General features: G+C 36.9%; 2 protein-coding genes across 2 annotated transcripts; both read left to right on the top strand.

Annotated features, from left to right (window-relative positions):
* Positions 1-89: 89 nt before the first annotated feature.
* cysltr2a (cysteinyl leukotriene receptor 2a) lies at positions 90-5,166 on the top strand. Its single transcript, XM_039693709.2, has 2 exons — positions 90-992; positions 1,549-5,166. The coding sequence occupies exons 1-2, from the start codon at positions 842-844 to the stop codon at positions 2,589-2,591; spliced, it is 1,194 nt and encodes a 397-aa protein (XP_039549643.1). The 5' UTR covers positions 90-841; the 3' UTR covers positions 2,592-5,166.
* A 74-nt stretch (positions 5,167-5,240) lies between these two features.
* Positions 5,241-20,400, top strand: dub (duboraya). The gene is made up of 7 exons (XM_039693714.2): positions 5,241-6,160; positions 15,651-15,737; positions 17,140-17,217; positions 18,140-18,202; positions 18,319-18,519; positions 18,938-19,516; positions 20,081-20,400. Exons 1-6 carry the CDS (start codon positions 6,155-6,157, stop codon positions 19,508-19,510), a joined length of 1,008 nt encoding a protein of 335 aa, XP_039549648.2. The 5' UTR covers positions 5,241-6,154; the 3' UTR covers positions 19,511-19,516; positions 20,081-20,400.

Here is a 20,400-nt window from a genome sequence, read left to right as displayed (position 1 = left end):
TTGTTGCCCCAAACTGAGACTAGCCATAGCGCATGGTGATAAAATGATTAATCACACTGTTTAGTTTTTTTTAATTGGCTCTGTTTAGGCCAATAAGTGCCCGCAGATTTATTCCCTACCGAAATGCTGTTTGTCAGAAAATAGCAAGCATGTAGATGCCTTGCGAATTTTAGTAGTCTCAATCATCTTTTGGCAGAGGCTTCCTTTTTACTATGAAATAAATGATTGGGAAGCAGGGATGCAAAAATGATTTCATACGTGCATCATTAATTTTAATCTTCAGTATGATCGATCGTCGCTCAAATACTGGAACTTAAAGGCAGAAGCTGAAGTTCAATGCAGTTTGTTCATTTAAATTTCCCCAGCACATAACTTATGGGTTTTAATATACTGCTATCGTCATAGACGCTCACAAAGGCTCTGCTTTGTCAGCTGTGGCTTCTGTTAAAAAGGTTATCAGCACTTCATCTTTAGAAGTGCTTGTGATCAAAGAGAAGATTTAGGGCAGCACAACTGAGTGGCTTAAATTACATTTAACCAGAGGAACAGAAAAAATGTGAGGGAAAATGCACCTCTGCATAAGTTTTTGTGGTTTAAAGCTGTTGTGCACTGAACAGAATAACCAGTGTTTTAGTGTTTTGCATCTAAATGGCACTTAACAAATAAAGATAAGCTTTGGACTTTGGACCTTTCATACATGCTTTATATCAGGACAGTATTCAAAACACTTTGAATCTAAAGTCATTAACAGAACTGCCATACTGAACAATGCATGTAACAAGTGCTTTTATAGGATGGCTCTTGTTCTTAGAGAAGGAAGTGAATCAGACCTTTTCAAGTGATGATGGGGAGGTCGTTCTTGGGACATCCTCCTCCTACTGTGTTTTGTATCTCATCTCCTCCAGTAGCAGACAATGCTGGGCTGGTTGAGCTTGTGACAAAACTGAGTGCTTTTGGAAGACCTGATTTCACCTCATCACACTGCAGAAAAGGTAAAGTCTTGCTTTTCATGTTTGCTGTTAAATGTGTCTCTCGATAAATACTAGTTGAGAAGAAATTTGATATTAGGGTTCTTTTGTAAAAGACATGTTACTAACTGGGTTTGTTACGGAGATTGTCTGTGCTTGGCTAGAAAAACCTGTTTTGTTGAACAGCTTTTGAAAATAGAAGACAATGAGAAAGTGAATTGCAAATCCTACATACTGTAAAACTTCCAGTAAGAATACAAAGCACTTCACTCTTTAAAAAAAAGGGGGTTCCAAGGGGGGGGGGTTCTTAGTGATGAAATAAAAGTACCATTTTAGACTCCTCAAATAACTGTTGTTTGAACAGTTCTTGGAAGAACCGATGTTTTCTTAGCGTGATGAATATTTTATTCTAAAGAGCTTTCTTCCACTATAAAGAATGGAATGCAATGGAAAGTTTCCATGGATGTCATGGACCCACAGATGCCAATAAATTACTTTTGGGGAGGGAAGGGGGGTGAGGAAGGGGAAGTGGTGATAAATTGTTTGTTTTAAGTCATTAAATCTTGTCATCTTTCTACAGGGAAGGACATGAATCTGTCTGTTCCAGGGCTCTGGGAAAACATCTCCTGTTCAGGCCTCAATAACACGTATGACTTCAAACGCCTAGTGTACCCTACAGCGTACATTCTGATTTTTGTCCTCGGACTGGTCGGCCACTCTTTATCTCTCTGCGTCTTCTTCAGCCAATGGAGGACCCAGAAGAGTTTCACTCCAGTTACCCTGTTAATGCTTAACCTGTTGGCCTCAGACCTGATGCTGGTGTGCTCTTTGCCCCTGAGGATCACTTACTACATGCAGAACTCTCAATGGCTGTTCGGTCACGTCGCCTGTCGACTCATTTTGTACGTGTATTATCTCAACATGTACAGCTCAGTGTATTTCCTAGTTGCCCTGAACGTCTTGCGTTACCTGGCGCTGGCACGGCCGTACTTGTACGTACGCATACAGACCCACTACGTCACGGGTATCGTGTGTTGCCTCATTTGGGTCTTGATGGGTTTAGCCTGCTGTCCGCTGTTGTTCACTAAGAAAAGACTTCAAGATGAGGGCAGTTCTCGATGCTTGGAGTTGGCGGTGGACAACGTGGACCAATTGCTCCTCATCAACAATGTCACGTTCCCAGTGGGCTTTGTGGTGCCCTTGGTGGTCATCCTTTTCTGCTCTGTCTTCGTCGCAAAGAATCTTCTGAGGCCAAGCCCTGCACTAGGCAGGACCAGACCTTGCAGGAAGAAGGCGTGCGCTCTGGTCATCATCAGCCTTGGGATCTTTCTGGTGTGCTTTTTGCCTTATCACGTAGTGCGGACGATCTTCTTATCAGCTGAGAAGCATGTCAAGATGAACGGATACGGAGACTCGTGTGACTATATTTTGGTAGTCCGCAAGGCTGCTGTTGTAGCGCATTGTTTGTGTACAGCTAACAGTTGTCTGGACCCTATCCTTTTCTTCTTCGCTGGGGAAAATTCCCGATCTTTCTTCGCTAAATGGACAGGAGGAAGAAAAAGTAGCGCTTGTGCTCCAGGGAGAAACCCACAGCAGGAAGAGTTACAGGTTTTACAGAACTAAATGAAATAAGGCTTGACAGATAACAAAGAACAGACCAGAAGTACCTCATTCTTCTGGGTACTTCAGAAATAGATATACAACATGAGAAGGTCATATGTTTTGACTGACTGGCCTTTTAAGATTTAGGATTTTCAAGCATCAAGTGTTTGATACTTACGACTGATAATGCCCAAACGTGACGCATCAGAGATAGTTGCGTTCAGTCGATGTTCACACAGTTGGTGTTTAAAATCTGCTGCACTCGTCGGAAACTCTGTAAAAGTCTTAGAATGTTTCAGCTTGTCGTTAAGTGTCTCCCCAGCATTAGGGACGCTTAAACTGACCGTGTTTAAAGGAATCTTCTGGGCTCGTTACAAGTTAAGCTCAATCGATATAATTTTGATTACCACATGAATTATGACTTTCCTTAATTTTTCTTTAAAAAAAGCTTAATTCTTGTTTATTACTTGGCAATGGAAGTGAATGAGGCTAATTTAACATGATTCAATAGCTATGAATGAAAGAGCTGTGTAAAGAAAATTTGGACAACTTTATCACCTTTACACAGCAATGCCATAAACCCTAAAATTACCATAATAATTACGAGAACAACTTTACAGCTCAAATAAGTTTTAACAAAAGTATAAACATGATTTTATATAATTAAAAGCTTTAAATCCTTTTGGCCTGATTGTCACCACAAAGAGTGGGGAACTCTAGATGCAGCTAAGTTGCATGCACAAATAGTGTAGTATTGTAAAATTACGATTTACTGCACCTTCCAAGATTGAATTAAAGCTTGAAAAAGCAAAACACACCTGATGCAGATTGATTATTCATCATTTTGTAGAAGTAGAGTTAAAAAAATCTTGCTATTTAGCAATATAACAATATAGCAATATACATACAGTATGTGCTATTTTTTTTCGCTTTGTCCATTGTGATTTGAACTCGCCTAAAGCTGTAATTGTGACTTCCCTATTTGTAAATACGAATTTCCCAGAAGGACTTGAATGTACTCTAAATATAATAACTTTTATATATATATATACCATAGAAGCTGTCGATTAAGCTTAACTTGTATTGAACAAAGTGTTAATTTTATTTTAAAATTTCTATAAAGTTATTTTGCCACTCAACTCCATATTAATTTAAAGATGTGGTTCAGAATTTTGGACATCGGGCCTCATTTCCAAGTTAGCCTTAGTGTTATTTATCAATGGAGACCATTTACCAAAAATTTTCAAAAGATTTCTAACATTATTCTCTCAACAGACATTTACATCGATAGTCTGGCGTTATAATTTAGTTGCTTTTGGTGTACTGTGGAGAAGATAAAACTGTTTTTAAAGGCAGTCTAGCAGTTACCGTTGACTCGCGCTAGCCTAGCGCCGTCGAACTATGCAACTGGAACAATTTTCGAAAACGGTCTCCACTGATAAATAACACTAAGGCTAACTTGGTTAAGGCCTGACATCCAAAATGCTGAACCACCCCTTTAAATGAGGCAGCAGATCACTGTCTGGAAGCTTGTTTCCACCGCAGAATAAAAAAATAAATAAGCTAATTGTGACTTTTTATCTCTCTGACTTTTTCAAGCAATTGCGAGTTTACATCTTTAAGTTCTGACTTTTTTTCTCAGAATTGCGTGATAATAAACTCGCAATTGCGTTGTACAAAGTTAGAATTGCATGATAAAAAATTGCAAAAAGTTTATTGCTGCGTCCCAATTCAGAGGCTCTATCCTTCTAAGGCCGATTGCGTCACAGCGGCATGATGAAGGCTGTCCCAATTCAAAGGCTCCTTTAAATGCGGCGTCCTTTGTTTCCCATGAAATGAAGGATGAAACCGATGAGAATTACACTTTTAAAGCAATTCAAATATTGACTTGTATATTCTTACCAGGATGCGATTATATGTTAGTACAAGTGTTACTGTCACTGTCACAGTTGCTAGCCGACAACAATTTTAAACTCACAATTCTGTGAAAAAAAGTCAGAATTATAGGATAAAAAGTGAAAATTAATGACTGCAAGACAACTTTTAATGTAAATCACTGTAAGCATGAACACCGCCTCATTGTTATGGTGTTGAATTATCATGCTAATATTTAAGCATATTATAGCGTAATGTTTTCAATGTTTATTTTCAGTGGCTTAAATTATGTTGGACCTTTACTGAGGTTTTGCTCTCTGTGCATCTTTGGCACGTACAGTGTCTCAAGTCTGTGTGGTCAGGAAGTTAAAGTACTGCAAGCAAAGCATGTGGCTTTCAGCACACACCTGTTTCTTGCAGCTCTCCTTGTCACCGCGTTAAAACGGCACACATTCCTCTTTTTAGGTTTACATACTGCCACTTTTTTTATAGTTTTGTGGTAGATGTCTGTGCTGTTTTTTTTTTTATTAGATTTAAATGAGGAAGCTCAGTGGTGGAAATCAGTTGATCTTTTTCACATCTTCTGCACATATCTTATCTTGTTCAAAATGGCATGGTCAAAGTGAGTTCATTTGAAGTGCGTTTTATGTAGATTGCATTAAAAAATCAAGATGCAATCCTTGGAGAGTCTATATAAATAAAAAATGGCATGGAAACCGTTTCCACAGTGATTGTTTTGTTTGTCATGTTAGTCTTAGGTCAGTAAAAAAAAAACCTCTTCCTCTTTTCATTTCGTCCATAAATGGAAGTATGTCACTAAACCAATGTTCTTTTACAGAAGGTATTATGATACATGCTGACTAGATAACGTCCTCAACATCAACACAGTTGTGCCTCGAAGACTTGTGGCGAGCTACAGTTTTTTGGGGTATTGCGTGTGCATATTTTCTGCCATTGTACATGCAAGCTGTCTAGATGCAGCTCTATTTTTTTAGTCAGTGTTTTAAAATCAGTGTCCTATGAGATTGTAAAAGCTCAAAGGCCTCATATTTGTATCTTGTGAAAAAAAATGAGTTGTTGGATGAAATATTGAAATAAGAAACTCTTAATATTAATATAGTGGATGTTAACTGCAACTGAAACTATACAGGTGTCTTAAGGAATTCTAAACGCATTCGATTGTGATCTGGCTCATCATGTGATGTAAATATGACTGCGCCCATTAGGGGGCGACCTGCACAGCGTAGAATAAATGTTTGTTTGTTTTTGTTTAATGGTAGACTGATGTGTGTAGTCATAAACATAATTTTAATCATATTTATTAAGTCCTGTTCTTTGTGTAAAACACCTTGTGCTTTTTTGTTTGCAAAACATTAACAATAGTGAACATTGGTATTTTTCTGCTAATAACGGTAGGCTATTTTTACAGCAGCACAGATATTTCATTAGTATGCCTAGTTTTTGTAATCTATCTGGGAATATGTGTAAAACTGCAGGTCAAGAGCTCTTCTTGTTGTGCATGGCTCAGTCTTTTGACCGTGGAAATGTTGTAAGAGTCAGACCTAAATATAACTAAAGACCACCCTCTTGACTTCTGAGAGCGCGTGCACACTTTGCGCTCATGTGAGGAGAGAGCGCGCGGGTTCCTTCAGCAAGTGTCACACCAAAACAGCGATAATAAGTTGAGAACTCGCCAACAGCGCTGGAAGATGGAGGTATGAAATAAGCTTTCACTTCATGGCTGCTATGAACATTGTTTGTTGTTGCGATTGTTTTTATTTTTTTTTCACGCACTTTGAAAGTTTATTTCCTTGGCTGCTCATCACTGTCTGGCAGGCTACTACTACAGAGTAGGCTAGACAACAACTTGATCTGTTGCATTCCAGTCTATGAGATGATTTAAGAAGTCAAAGCATCAACTTTTATAGATGCCATAGATATAACTGCATTGAGCGGTATTCCGTCTTGATTATAGTGGGGTTCAAACATGTGATCACTATGCATTTGAATTTTAATAAATTTTCTGTTCAAATTATCTAATCAGCTTACCGTTTTAAGTAAATATTTGCATTAGCTTAAAAAAAATGCCTAAATATTGGCTTGTTCATTTGCTTTAATGACAGCTGCACTAAATATGCATGAATTCCCTTGTGTGAAACATGATTGTTATTGAACAGTTTCTTAAATCTTCTTGAATTTCTTATTCATTTTACATCATAACGTTTCTTTGAAAATTTACAAAATCATAAAACGTTTCTTTTCAGTTTTAAATTGGATTTTAAATCTTATTTTGTGTCGTTTTGACTCCAGGGTACACATTTAAATATTACATTATATTGTAGGCTAGGCTACATTATATTGTTTTGTTTTTTAAAAATTACATACAGTATGTTTGGATTAAAAATAAGTTATTGCTAGTGCAGTTTTTATTCTTTTAAATTCATAATGTTTCTACTGCAAACAAATTAATTATGCTTTGCAATTTCTGGAACCTTGGTTGAGAGATAATTGATGGTTTACATTCCACATATTCCTCTCAGCAAGTATTTGTCTGGTTTATATATGAGTTTGGAGTCAGTGGGTGAAAGATGAATAAAGCATAGCTGTGGCTGTCATTCAGATTTGTCACCCCACCTGCAAACCTTAATCAATCATAATTACATAAGCTTGTTTGCAGAGGCTGCTCTCATCAGTAGCAGTTGTATGCTTGTGTTGGTCTCAATGACTCTTTGAATTGCGTTTTGACCAAAGAATTATATTGCCTTGAAACTGCCTCCCTTGTCTCAAGTTAGAAAGAAAGTATGACTGCAAGCTAACTGACACAGGAAGTGGTGTAACCTCATCCGTATGACAGATTAAAATGGCGGGTTTGGATGGTAGACCCACGTGGTTGTGTTTGTATGCACAAATATTCTTGTGCTTGCAGATTTGATCACTGATTTCAACATATTGTTTGCTTTTAATTAGGGCTGTGCAAAGATTAATTGCGATTAATCGCATCCAAAATAAAAGTTTGTGTTTATATACGCTAATATATGTGTGTGTGTGCTGTGTATAATTATTTAATGTATGTATAAATGCATGCATGTATATATTTAAGAATTATTTGCATGTAAATATTGTGTGTGTGTGTGTGTGTGTGTGTGTGTGTATATATATATATATATGAATAATACATTTTCTTAAATATATACATGCATTTGTGTGTATTTATATATACAAAATAATTATACACAGCACACACAAATATATTATGTAAAATATATTATAAAGTGGCTGAAGGCTTTACCTATAGATTTCTAGGAGTACTATATATTTGTCCATACCATATTTCTTTTCTACTATATTTGTCTTATAGTGTTGCCAACTTGTGTTATGACTTTGTCGCTATATTAGAGTCTTTTCAGATCCCATTAGCAACTTTGAAATAAATCTAGTGACTTTCTGGACTACTGGTTAACATAGCCAATCATTATATCATATTCTTTCCATTTTCTGACAGAAAATATGTAAATGAGAACAGCTTCACTGGACATTCATCTATATATTTTATTAAAATACAGGATGTGAGCATGGATTAGGGTAGAAAACTGATAACAGTAGTAAATTGGTAAAAGTAGTAAACAGGGTAGTAAATTGCTTACAGTTTATGTCATTAGTAACATTTAGCTACTTTTTGAGCAGGCTTTAGCTACTTTCCATTGAAAATAGTTGGCAACACTGCTCCTATACAGCCTCTATTCATGCCAATAAAGTTGCCATCCATATTTTAGTGGCTTTGTAAATGTCAAAATAACAAATAGCTATGCTAAATTGATTGAGTTCGGCATACCAAAATAAAAGTCTTCTTCCTAAAAATAAATTATTATTTGACTAACAAATTATATTTGTATAAGATATACTTAATAAGAGTTGAGAATTTATACGTGTTCTTAAAGTCCCCGTGAAATCAAAATTGAACCTATTTACTTTGTTAGCGCATGTCTAGTCTTGTGGTGAACAATTAATCCGTGCAAGTGAATATATATTAAAAAAATGTTTTACCTTAGTAATCTTTAATCAAAATCTGAAAAGTTACTTCCGGTCTGGAACGGTTTCTTTTTCTGATGACGTAGGTTTTACAGTTTGGGTGGGGAAACGCTTAACCACTCCCCTCAAACCGTTAGTTTGCTATAAACGCGACAGATGGAGAGGAGGAGCGCTAGAGTAAAACCCTGCCCTCTGTTCAATATTCCGTTTCACTTGGAAATACGTCACAGCACTGGAGAAAAATCGTTTGCAACTTCCGGTTCACGGGGACTTTAATTCATCTTCATGTAAAAACAAAAAAGTGCCTTCTATGTCGTTATTTTGCAAGTCTGCAAAATAGTCTGCAACTGGAAACGTCTTAGACTTACTTAAATGGGTTAAATGTTACTCATCAATATAGTTTGCTTTAGTTGGTGCTTTATCATGTTATATGTGTTTAATAATTGCTGATCTAGGTACAGTGTGGCGTTACACAATATAATAGCATAATTATTAAAACTAAATTTAATGTGCTGGTTGCAAGTGGTTCTATTGTTTGAGAAAAGACTTGGTCAGGAGAACTGTGTTTACTCAGATGCAGTGGCAAATTGCACAGATATTGAGATTGGTGTCAAAAAAAGACAAAATAAACAAGACTCTCGTCTCAATTTATTATGATATTTAACTTTTACGTATTTTTAAGCCAGAAAAGCCATTCTCTGTGAATCCAATCTGAGCTGACACACATTTAAAGATGATTTGATTCCTGCCATCAAAGAATGTATTTCGGCTGCTAGTTGTGAAGCAACTCAGTCATATTTCTCAGTCATATTGACTCTCAGAGCACTGTACCGCATGGACTTCTGGTTATTTAAGTTGATTATCTCCTGAATGTCAGCTATGTGAGCATGCGGGTCGGTGTCAGTCCCACCTCGGCAGCTGTTATGGGCGACGGCCCTCTCTTGACTGAGCTGTGCGCAACCTCAGTTTGCTCATAGATGAAACAGAGATTTGGAGAAGGGAAATGTTATTGCAACATGACATTAACCAACTACAGGCAGCTTCCTCCCCAAAAGACTTGTATATTTTGTTTGTTCTTTGTACGGAAGAGTGTTAAGGAGAATCATTCATTACCTCATAGAGAACTTGTTGAACTTTGTGCAGGGAGATTGAGAGCATATGGGTGTGAACTTGTCCCAGCCACCCATCAAAATTCATGGACATGACTTCATTTGGAGTATTAGCAAATGTTGTAAATGCGCAGTGCAGCTGTCTGAAGGACATAATGTCCATTTCCTTTTAATGCCATGTTTCATGAAAGTGTTGCTAGTGGTATCACTGGCAGGTAATGGCCGTTCCATCCATGCAGATATTGGCAGGTTGTTCTGTTACGGGATGTAGATGTCTGTGCCGCTGTAGATGGAGTCATTACCTACTCCTGGAACACTGTGTGATTGATTCAAGACCTGGACCCTGATGGGATATGGGTGTGAGGTGGAGTCCATCATCATAACTCACTGACTCACACCAGAGTGTTTCGCGAAAGCTCGACTTTTCCAACACACCTTCCACTCCAAATATATTAGAGCCAGAACATGAGGTCATAGTACTGGGGCATTTCTGGCTGGAGAACACTCTAGATAGAAGAAAGTGATTGTCCTTGATCTCTGTTATTTTGTGAAGAAATTGTGGTTTAGGCCTTAAATATTCTCTACTCACAAATGTGTGCTATTTTTGTACAGAAAATGCATTACTGTGGGCGCTAACAAACCTCAATTGTCAGTGCCTAAAGTGTTATAATTCAGGTAGCTAGTTGTACACAATAACATATAGACGTTTTAGCTAACTTTAACTAAAGAGGTCAAGGTTTGGCTAGTTAGCATGTTAGCTAGTTAGCATATCCCCAGCTAATAGATCTTTTTCTATTGACTGCCATTTAAAAGTGGCAATGTATTTTTTTTCTTTTTTTTTTTGTTGCAAGGAACATAAATTGGAAATATTTCTATATCAACATCATTGATTTTTGTGAGTGATCAAATTTGTATTTATTTTGTATTTTATTTAAAGCCCCCCTGTAGTCAATAATTGTATCTCCTAAACTGATCTTTGATCACCAAAATGACACATTTAAACGTTTTTTTTAAAACGTCTTAGAAATAGCTTAAATGTAACTACCTTGTCTCAATTTAGTAGATTCTATGAATATGCAAATTAGCCCCACCTCCACTCACTCGCAGCAGCTCAGAGATCCATCAGAATGATGTCAGAAACACAAGCGATTTCGTAACACTTTTTTCACTGCAGTTTTACAGAGAAAATACTCAGCAATGGTGTTGACTTGTGAATTTGCACATGGTTTGTCTTTAAGCATATTTAAAACACCACATAGACACTTAAACAACATTAAACGCTTTTGTTATTTTTACTTTATTTTTTTTTTTGTCCATACAAGAATGTCAATGTAACCTAAAAACTGTTTTCAACATTCTTCAATGAAAAGTGTGAACTAGCTCTTTGACCATTCCTTTAAAAGCAATTATAAATTGCATTCTGACATTTTGGACAGTTTGGCATGGCATTCCGTAGTGCATGTTTTAGCTTTAAGATGGAAAGGCTCTGTCTTTTCCTTCCTGTGCATCCTCTCCCATTAGGGGACATGTTTCAGTGTAAATTGAATCATTGCTGCTTCCTCATGTTCTTCAACTCTCTGACATACAACAGATTCTTTGTGAGACACTAATAAGATTCTGTTTTCCACTGCCTGGGTTACAATCAGCGTTGTGTGTGCTATTAGACTTCTATAAGGAGGAGGGTGTTTGGGTTTGCTTTTGGAGTTTGAAGTCTAATGAAGTTAATCTTCCAGTCACACTTGATGTTTTCATAGTTTCCGGGTCAAAAGCAGATGGAATACCTACATGCAAAACCATAATATAAAATTAAATGTGTGCTGTCATATTTGCAGTATTTGGTCACATCATACTCTCACACCTCTTCAAAAGAAGTATGTATCAAAATACAGCTAAAACTGTAATATTGTAAAATATTAATACAACTTAAACTGTATTTTATTTATATATATATATATATATATACCGTGATATAGTCAAAATAAAAATAAAAATCTTTGTAAATCATTATAAATGTTTTTATTGTCAATTTTGATTAATTTAATGAACCATTGCTAAATAAAAGGCATTTTAATGCCTTATTCTGCAAGACAATATTCTACATCCCTTAATATAAATACCTAACTTTAACATCTGCCTTAATAATCAATAATTATTGAGGCAGCATTGAGAATTGAACCCTAAACTAAAGTGTGACCAATTATTTAAACCTACTGACCCCAAGCTTTTGAATGTTAGTGAAATAAGTATTTATTTGTTGTAGTTTTTAAATGCCATTGCTGTTTCAAATGGAAATTGAGGCTTTTGCTTTTGTAAATTGTTACTAGAAATTGAATTCTTCACATTCTGTTCAAATATCCTACAACAAATTATTTTCTTATCCAATTCTCTCTTTTTTTTCTCCCTTTCTGCCTCTGAAAAAACACTCCTGGTCACAGTGTGGCTGAAACAGTTGAAGAGGAAACGCAAGATGAAATACCCCAGAGTCCCGCTAACTTGGATGTTTTTTTTACACATAGCTGCTCCCACACTCATGATGGCCTTGTGTTTAATGAGCTGATATGTATATATGCATCATGAGCATGTCTTTGTTTTGGAGATTAAGAAAGGCTCATGCTGAATTGACTGTATTTGTGCTGTTTGTTGCTTTGTTTACTCGCTGCGTGTCATCTGACTGCTACGAATAAGCTTCAGAGCAAATCTGTGTTTTGTTGCTTAGTTTATTGTGGTAGCAAAACTTGGAGGAACTATGAGTGACTATTGCAACAGTGATGACATGATCAGGGGTCATCTTTGCAGGTGTGTGTGTTAAATGTGTGCAAAGGCACAGCTGTGGGGCTCACACACATATGCTGTAAATCTCACCACCCACTGTGTCCCAAGAGAAAAAGCTGCCCGCACCCTGCCTTAAATGAGTAGTAATGAGCTCAACACCCTGTACTTAGCATGTGAGATACTACATTAAAGCTATATATTTGCATAATGCAACTTTTACTTGCTGAATCTTCAAATATGTGATTGTAAAGGGGATCTGGTTGAAGGAAATCAGTGTTTTCTCAGTTGCTGTTGTTTAAAATGGCAAGCATGCTCTTACGTTGCATTTCAGGCATGGGAGCGGTTCAGTCTCTGGGGCAGGTCCTCATCGTCTTGCCATGTTGTTTTTGGCAGTTAGCATAGCATTTTTAATTTGTCAGTGACACTAAGAATTTCTATGAACGTGTCTTGGGGGTCACTGGATGAAGCTTTCTCAGGCTGGATTCATTCTACAGTGAACTGGGTTGCCAAATAAATGTGTAACTGCATGATATGGGCTAAACTTCCTATATCTGTTTCTCTCATGACTAATTTCTAGTTTTCTCGCTAAACAAAACACAGAGTATCATAGTTTGAGAGATGCAATGATGCATCAGTGAATCCTAAACGTGCCTATATATTTAAAATAGCAACAAGAATTTTCACAGAACGAGTTTTTTTCTCTCCATCTTGGGCATTAAATAGGGCGAATGATGTCATGATGAGATGGAATGCTTTTATCTTAAAGAGGACTGGATCTAGTGAAGCTGGAACACATGGGCAGCAGACACAGGCACGACTGAGAGAAACAGACAGAAAGAGGTTGGGGGAAATAGAGGCCTTTTAAACAGACGTCTATATGCGTCAAGTCACCAGGTGTCTTTTTCGGCCATTTTAAGCAGTGGGGATGTGTACCTATTTTTATTTTAAAAGGTCTTCCAGGCTCACTAAGGGTTTGTTCACACTTGGCAAGTTTATATTGATTTTAACCACCTCGATTGCCCTGTTTGTGCAGTTGATTTCAAAAAATGTGAACGGTGCCAACTGAACCCTGGTGCACACCCCTTTTTTTAGGGGATCTCGATCCACTTCCAAACAAATTCTTGTGCAGTTCAACTGAAATATCAACCCAACATGGACCAAAGACATCTAAACGCGCTAAAAATAGGATGTGATGTCACAAGATGTGACCCTAAAAATGAACAAATGTGTCATACCAATACCATTATACTCTATGTACTCAGATACAACAAGTGCATTTTGCCCAGCAGACAGCATTGTTTTGGATGTAAGTTCTGTGGCAAAATATACATCATAAAAGCTGTTTTTTGTTTTGTATTTTTAGGTTCTGTGTTAAAGGGGTAGTTCACTTTTAAAAAAACTTTTGCTGATAATTAACTCACCACACCTATGTCATCCAAGATGTCCATGTCTTTATTTCATCAGTCGAAAAGAAATTAAGGTTTTTGATGAGAATTTTCTCCATATAATGGACTTCATTGGGAACCAAACAGTTCAAGAACTTCAAGGTCCAAATGAGAGTTTCAGTGCGGCTTCAAGGGGCTTTAAACAACACCAGATGACGAATAAGGGTGACGAACCCTTCGAGTCATGACTCAAAAAAAGATTTGTTCATTTTGATGAACTAGTTTGAACAGGAGAGTCACGAACGCTCATCACAGAACAGCAAGGTGAGCATTTGTGCTTATAAAACTTAAAGTTTTTTAATCATTTTTTAAATTACAGATCGTTTCGCTAGATAAGACCCTTATTCATCGTCTGGTGTTGTTTAAAGCCCTTTGAAGGTGCACTCAAACTCTCATTTGGACCTTGAACCATTTGGTTCCCAATGAAGTCCATTTATATGGAGAAAATCCTGGAATGTTTTCATCGAAAACGTTAATTTCTTTTCGACTGAAGAGAAAAAGACATGGACATCTTGGATGACATGGGGGTGAGTAAATTATCAGCAAAAGTTTTTTTAAAAGTGAAAAAAGTGAAAAGTTTTTTTACTCCTTTAAAAAAAAACGACAGTGTGAACGTTAAGCAAACCAGGACTAAATGTATCGTTCTTTTTTGGTCCAAAGAGTTGTAAACTTGTGAACACACCATAAAACATCTAAGCAAGATAAAAGAAGATTAGACTTGTGTTAGTTGAACATCTGTTTAGTGTAGTAGTAAAGTTTCTTGTTAAAATCCCAAACTAATCTATTTACATATTAAAAGGAATATGATTATTATGATAATTAGATTAAAACAGCATCATTGTTAGTGCAGTATGTATTGTTGCTTTTATACAACAGTTAAATAAATATTCATTTAAAGGTATGGTAGGATTTTTTTATGTGATACCGTTTGAAACTCTCTACACATCCTCATAGCAATCAGGTCTAAATATAAAAAAAAAAAACATGTACATGTATTTTCTGTGGAAGTCTCATGGCCAGAAAAGTTGCATTCAAAATAAACTTTGCTCAAGAGTAGTTTAAATGGAAATGACGCATCTGATTTGAAGCTCCTGGCCAGCTCAAGCACCCTTCCTGTTTTTGACTCGTCTTATATACATCAGCTCAGCTTAAGTTGCCTCATCATTGTATAACCAACATCCTGTAAACTATAGACTGCATGCAGCTCAGTAATGGTGGGTTCCCACAAAGCTCAGAGACCGAACGCCTTGACGGCGAGCAGTTGTCTGAGTCCATAGACATTGCCTCACCCCAAAAATACCACATTGCGCTATCACTCTCCACAAGGCAAACTGGTTTCCCTCCACTGATAGTGAGACTGCTAATGGTCATAGATGGAAGCCTGTGGATGGAAGAGCCTGAGAAGGGGATGATAACTGGGCTGAAGTCATACCCGACTGAGCCCGTGTCCCCCTGAGGATAGTTTCTCAACCATTTCTTTTGAAATGCACTCTTTTCGTCACTTTGCTCTGAGCGCTCACGATCGACTCTCGTGGTTTCCTGTGGTGAAAAACTAGATTTATCTCAGCATTCTCTGTGAAAGTCAGCATTACAAAACTTGTCATGAGAAATCTTTACTTGAAGATTGAAAAGTAAAAGCTGGACTAAACTCTTTTAATTGGAGGTGTTGCTTTGGACTTATTTGCTTTGCAATAGTGTGTGTTCTACATTTGAAGAAGATTTGTTTTATATTAAGGTGGGCGGAGATTTCACAATTAAAAATAAATTCATTTTAAAGTGGATGAAATGATTCAATATTTATCAAAAAGAAGGGGACATTCTCATTCATACACTAACATTTTGTATTTCAGGAGCATTCTGTTGTAAAAAAGCGCTCTGTGGCTGAACTAGCTGGAAAATTCAGTTGTCCAAAACCCAATACGACAGATGCTGAAGTGGTGAGGTTTCATATTGTATGATCACATCCTCTCTGCTTTCGCACTTCATATTCCTAATATGTCCCATCGCCTTTTTCTGGACGTTGATGATTCGAAGTCTGGACAATGTCTTCTTGTTTTCTGCTATTGCTTAGTTGTTGTTGTTGTTGTTTTGTTTTTTTCATTTTGTCTTCAGTTTTCCTGCTTTTCCTCATTTCCTTTGAAATTTCCTTAAAAACACAGTTAACCCTTAAAAGAAGATAAAAGAAGACTTCCCAAAAGACTAAATCAAAACAAACAAACCCACAAATGATAATAGAAATGACATTACCACTCAAATATGTGAGGTTAATTACCCAAATACAGTAGGTAGGCTATATACTTATATTAAGATCTCTTTACTGCAAAAATAGGGAACAGTTATGTAGAATGATTTTTGTAGCACATACCTGTGTTACCTGACACCCTGTATGCTCATTTAAACGGAAAGTGTGATAGTGAGAGTTCGTTCTTTCCCCTAAATTTCAGACAAGGAAACAAATTTCCCAGTCTCATTCTTTGGAAAGATTCCACAGTGTATTTTTAGTTTCCTGCGTGCCAGATTTTTTTCCCTTTGAATGTGCTGTGACTTGTTATGTCCTTTAGGTTTTAATCTTAAAATTGGTTGTGTGAATCCTCATGTACAGCATGGCAAAGTGTCATTCTATCGCTTAGGAAACAGACACCAAAGAAAAGCGTACCTAAGCACAGATATTAATAAGAGCGATCGTTATGCAATGCAGAAATATTACGTTGCATGTATATGCAGGTGACAGATGGGTTGTCTTGTTTTTACCACTATCTTCCTGCTTCCCTCCTTTTTAAGTGCTGTTGCTTAATTTGGTAACATTTCTCAAATATTTCCTCATTCCAAACTATTTATTGTTTTAGATATGGTTGTTTAAATAAATTAAATAAATGTTTTAAAATATTATATATAAAAAATAATAAATAATAATAAAATATTAAAATAATATTTTAAATAATTTTATTCATACATTACTATGTTGTTTTTTATTAATTGAATTTTAGACACTTTTTATACTTTTTAAACTGTTTTTTTAAATAATCACATTTATTTAATTTAACTCTCATTAGAGTATTAGTAGAGTATTAGTGTTTAGATTGTCCCTCAACAGAAAATTACATGTCAACTTATTCTACTATACTACTAAACTTAACAGTCTCCTAATACTCTACTAATACTCTAATGAGGGTTAGTTGACAGGTGCAACATTACTTATTGTCAACAGAATGCTAAAGGGTCAAATAAAGTGTAACCTTACGTTATTGATATCTAGAATTCTGTGGAAGGAAATTGGCGGTAAGGTAAAGTGGACGTATGTGTTCGAGCATGTGGATCTGAGCTGTTCTTTTGTTCCAGAACAAGCCTGTGCGGAGGAGACCCCCACGCTCGCTCCCGCTGCCTGCTAGTAATGATGCAGCTCAAGGCCAAGATGAGGTGAGAGGATCAGGGAGTTAATTAACCCTTTATGGTGTGGCGTTGCCATTTGGAAACAATTCATTTCTAGTAATTTCCTTGTTATTCAGAAAAAAACAATATATTGCACTGTGTGAATTAAAAGGGCAGGCATTGAGACAGCCAGTGATGTGCTGTTTTTAAGTCACATAACATCTGTTTAAATGAAATTGAAATTGCTCTATTAACCTCATTTCTAAACCTCTTTTTTCAAGGGAGATTTTTTTATAAGTAAATTAGATATTTTATTCAATGCTGTATACCACTATGGAAAAATAGGTTTGTTGCTGTATGGCAACGCCGTACCATAGTGGAATTGCACTAATGCATTTTCCCATTAGTATTTTTTACAGATTGTAGCATCAACAGTATAATTCCAGTTATTTATTTATTTGAAGTGTTTATTGAAGTTGTATTTATGTATAAATAAAAATTGATTTCTTATTTTCAAAAAATTAATACAGCAATATTTTACGGAAAGGAAGAGTGCAGAGTTAGCTCTTCCATGTGATGAGAGTGAGAATGAGTTAGCCAAATGATAGGGATTAAATTTTTGGTTTGCATGAGTTCCAAGTATATAAGTTTATTCATTTCTATAAGAAATGTGCAATTAAATAGAAAAGAAAATAATAATTTTACACAAAAACTAGGCTACCTTTTTGACCATATTCCATTGTGGTACAGCCTAAGTAAGCATTTTTTGAAGTGATTTCATGTAATAAAAACATATTTCATGGTTAGAACATACACATTTAACCCTACCATAGAGGGTAAAATTAGTTTACTTTAAAATATAATTCCTTAGTTAAATGTATATAGATTTTTTATTTACATTACATCAAATCAAAATATTCAATGTTCCATAGCAATGATGCAGAATAATTGTTTTTTGTAATCCATTCAGAAAGGAGCTGAAACAGTATCACCCAGGAAGAACAGAAACTCTGCCCTCATTGAGAAACTGCAGGTTTGTTATTCTCAGGTTCACTAATCTTATACAGCAGTGTTTCCCTCTAGTGGACAGAGGTTGTATTGATTTAGAAGAGCCATATCGGACATGATTTTCCTTCTCATTTCACTCAGGCCAACCTTGCGCTTTCTCCCACGGGGCCACTGCCCTTCCCAAAGAGCCCAGGGGCGTTGAAGTTACCGGTGCCTTCCTTCTCCCCCGGCTCTCCCAGCAGCCCCTCTAGTCCTCCTGTAATTGTCACACCCAAACAGGAGGAATCTCCTGCCAGCTTTGAGAATCCCACAGAGGGAACTGTTCTCAAAAGCATCATTAAGGTTTGATGCTTATTTATCATTTCATGTCAGTGAATTAAAACCATAGATGAAAAGATGGATGAGAAAAATGAAGCCAAAAAAGCACAGCTGTCAATCATGATGTTACACCACATTTTTATAGCATCAGATAGCTAACTAAAACCAAACTTACCAGAAAATTAACACTTAAACATATGTCTTCATCATAAGAACTACCTTAAATGACAGAAAGTTGAAATTGAAATTGAAAATTGAAAATTGGATTTCTTCTCGTGTCCCATTCGATTACATGGGTTTATGACCGATACCGCAGCCAGCCACCAGGGGGCGATCAAAATGCTTTGGCTTCATTTTTCAGGATGTGTGCTACACACTTGATTAAAACCGAAAAAAAATTGGTGCAGTATTTTAATTCGAATGTGTTTTTTAATCAACCCAGGGTAGAGCTCGACATTCCATCAAGCGGCGACCACCGTCTCGCCGAAACAGGAAGTCTAGTGCCGATGAAGAGGAGGATAAAACAGCCTCGGCAACCCTCGAACCCACGACTCCAAATGGACACGAAGGAGATGTGTTTGAAAATCAGAAGGCGTCACCAGACACAGAATCTCTCTCCTCTAAAGAACAGATTGAGCAGGAAACTAAATCGACAGATTCAGAGAAGGCGGAACCAGAGGGAAAAGTGGAGACTGTGACTTCAGAAAAGAAAGAGGGAGAAGAGCTAAAGGAAGAGAAGATGGAACAAGAGCTAAAGGAAGAGAAGATGGAGCAAGAGCTAAAAGAAGAGAAGATGGAACAAGAGCTAAAGGAAGAGAAGATGGAACGAGAGCTAAAGGAAGAGAAGATGGAACAAGAAGTAAAGGAGGAGAAAGATGAGGCTGAACCACAGCTGGCTAACAGTACAGAAGAAACACGTGAGGAGCCAGTCATGGTACCTCATGGAAAACCACAGACAGAACCTGACACAACCGATGAGAAACAAGAGGAACAGAAAGATGATGTGAACCATTAGAACCAAGTGAGTGAGCATTTACTTCTTTAGCTTCAGGATGCCACACTAGCATATTTCTGCTTACTACTAGCCTGGGAAAACCCAGACAACTTCCGGCAAATTTAGATTTGCTCTGATAGTTAGTCTGGCAAAGAGCTCATTCAAGCCCATTTCCAATCCGTCGAAATCGCGGCACCAATCAGAAACGTTGGGGTGGGCTTTACACGATGACGACAGCGCTGGGATTTTGAAGCAGATTTTGTAGCCTACATTACAATGGATGTCGCCATCGAACATCACTTGTTCGAATCAGCTATCGCGTCTGTTTTAAGCGATTTGAACGTTTCCTTTCTGTTAAAAACCGAGCAAAGAACAACACTTGCAGATGTTTCTCCGCCGGCCGTTGGTTTTAGGTCTACCCGCGACGTACGTTGGTGACGCCCCTCTGGAAATGATTTGTTTATGACGCTTTGCCAGACCATAACTCAGTTACAGCTGAAAATGGTCTGGTTTTAACCAGGCTAGTTTACTACTAGTTATAAGCATTAGTAAGGACTTATTGTTTTATTTGATTTCATTTATATTTTGCAGAGATTTAATTGAGAAGAAGGTCAAATCAACTGGCTCATGCCAAAGAACTCCCTTAAACGCACTGCTTAACCAAAGACATCAGGAGAAAAGATGAATAGCTTGGTATTAGGCTTCTAGTCTATGTCAAACAGTTGAGTCGTTTGAATGTGGAAGTGAATTCTTCAGATGCAGAGAACAACAGTATATTCCCTGTACAGTTGTGTTGATATTTTGATAATACCTCTGATCTGAGCCGCTTGTATGAATTTTACACGTAAATTTGGTTTTGAGATTATACTTTTTGCATATCATTATTTGTCTCCACTAAAAGATTTTTTTTA

Source organism: Pimephales promelas, chromosome 19, assembly GCF_988280905.1.
Source record: "Pimephales promelas chromosome 19, fPimPro1.hap1.1, whole genome shotgun sequence".
In the NCBI taxonomy this organism is placed as follows: domain Eukaryota; kingdom Metazoa; phylum Chordata; class Actinopteri; order Cypriniformes; family Leuciscidae; genus Pimephales; species Pimephales promelas.
The sequence above is the reverse complement of the archived record's forward strand: the minus strand, read 5'-3'. Positions and strand labels throughout refer to the sequence as shown.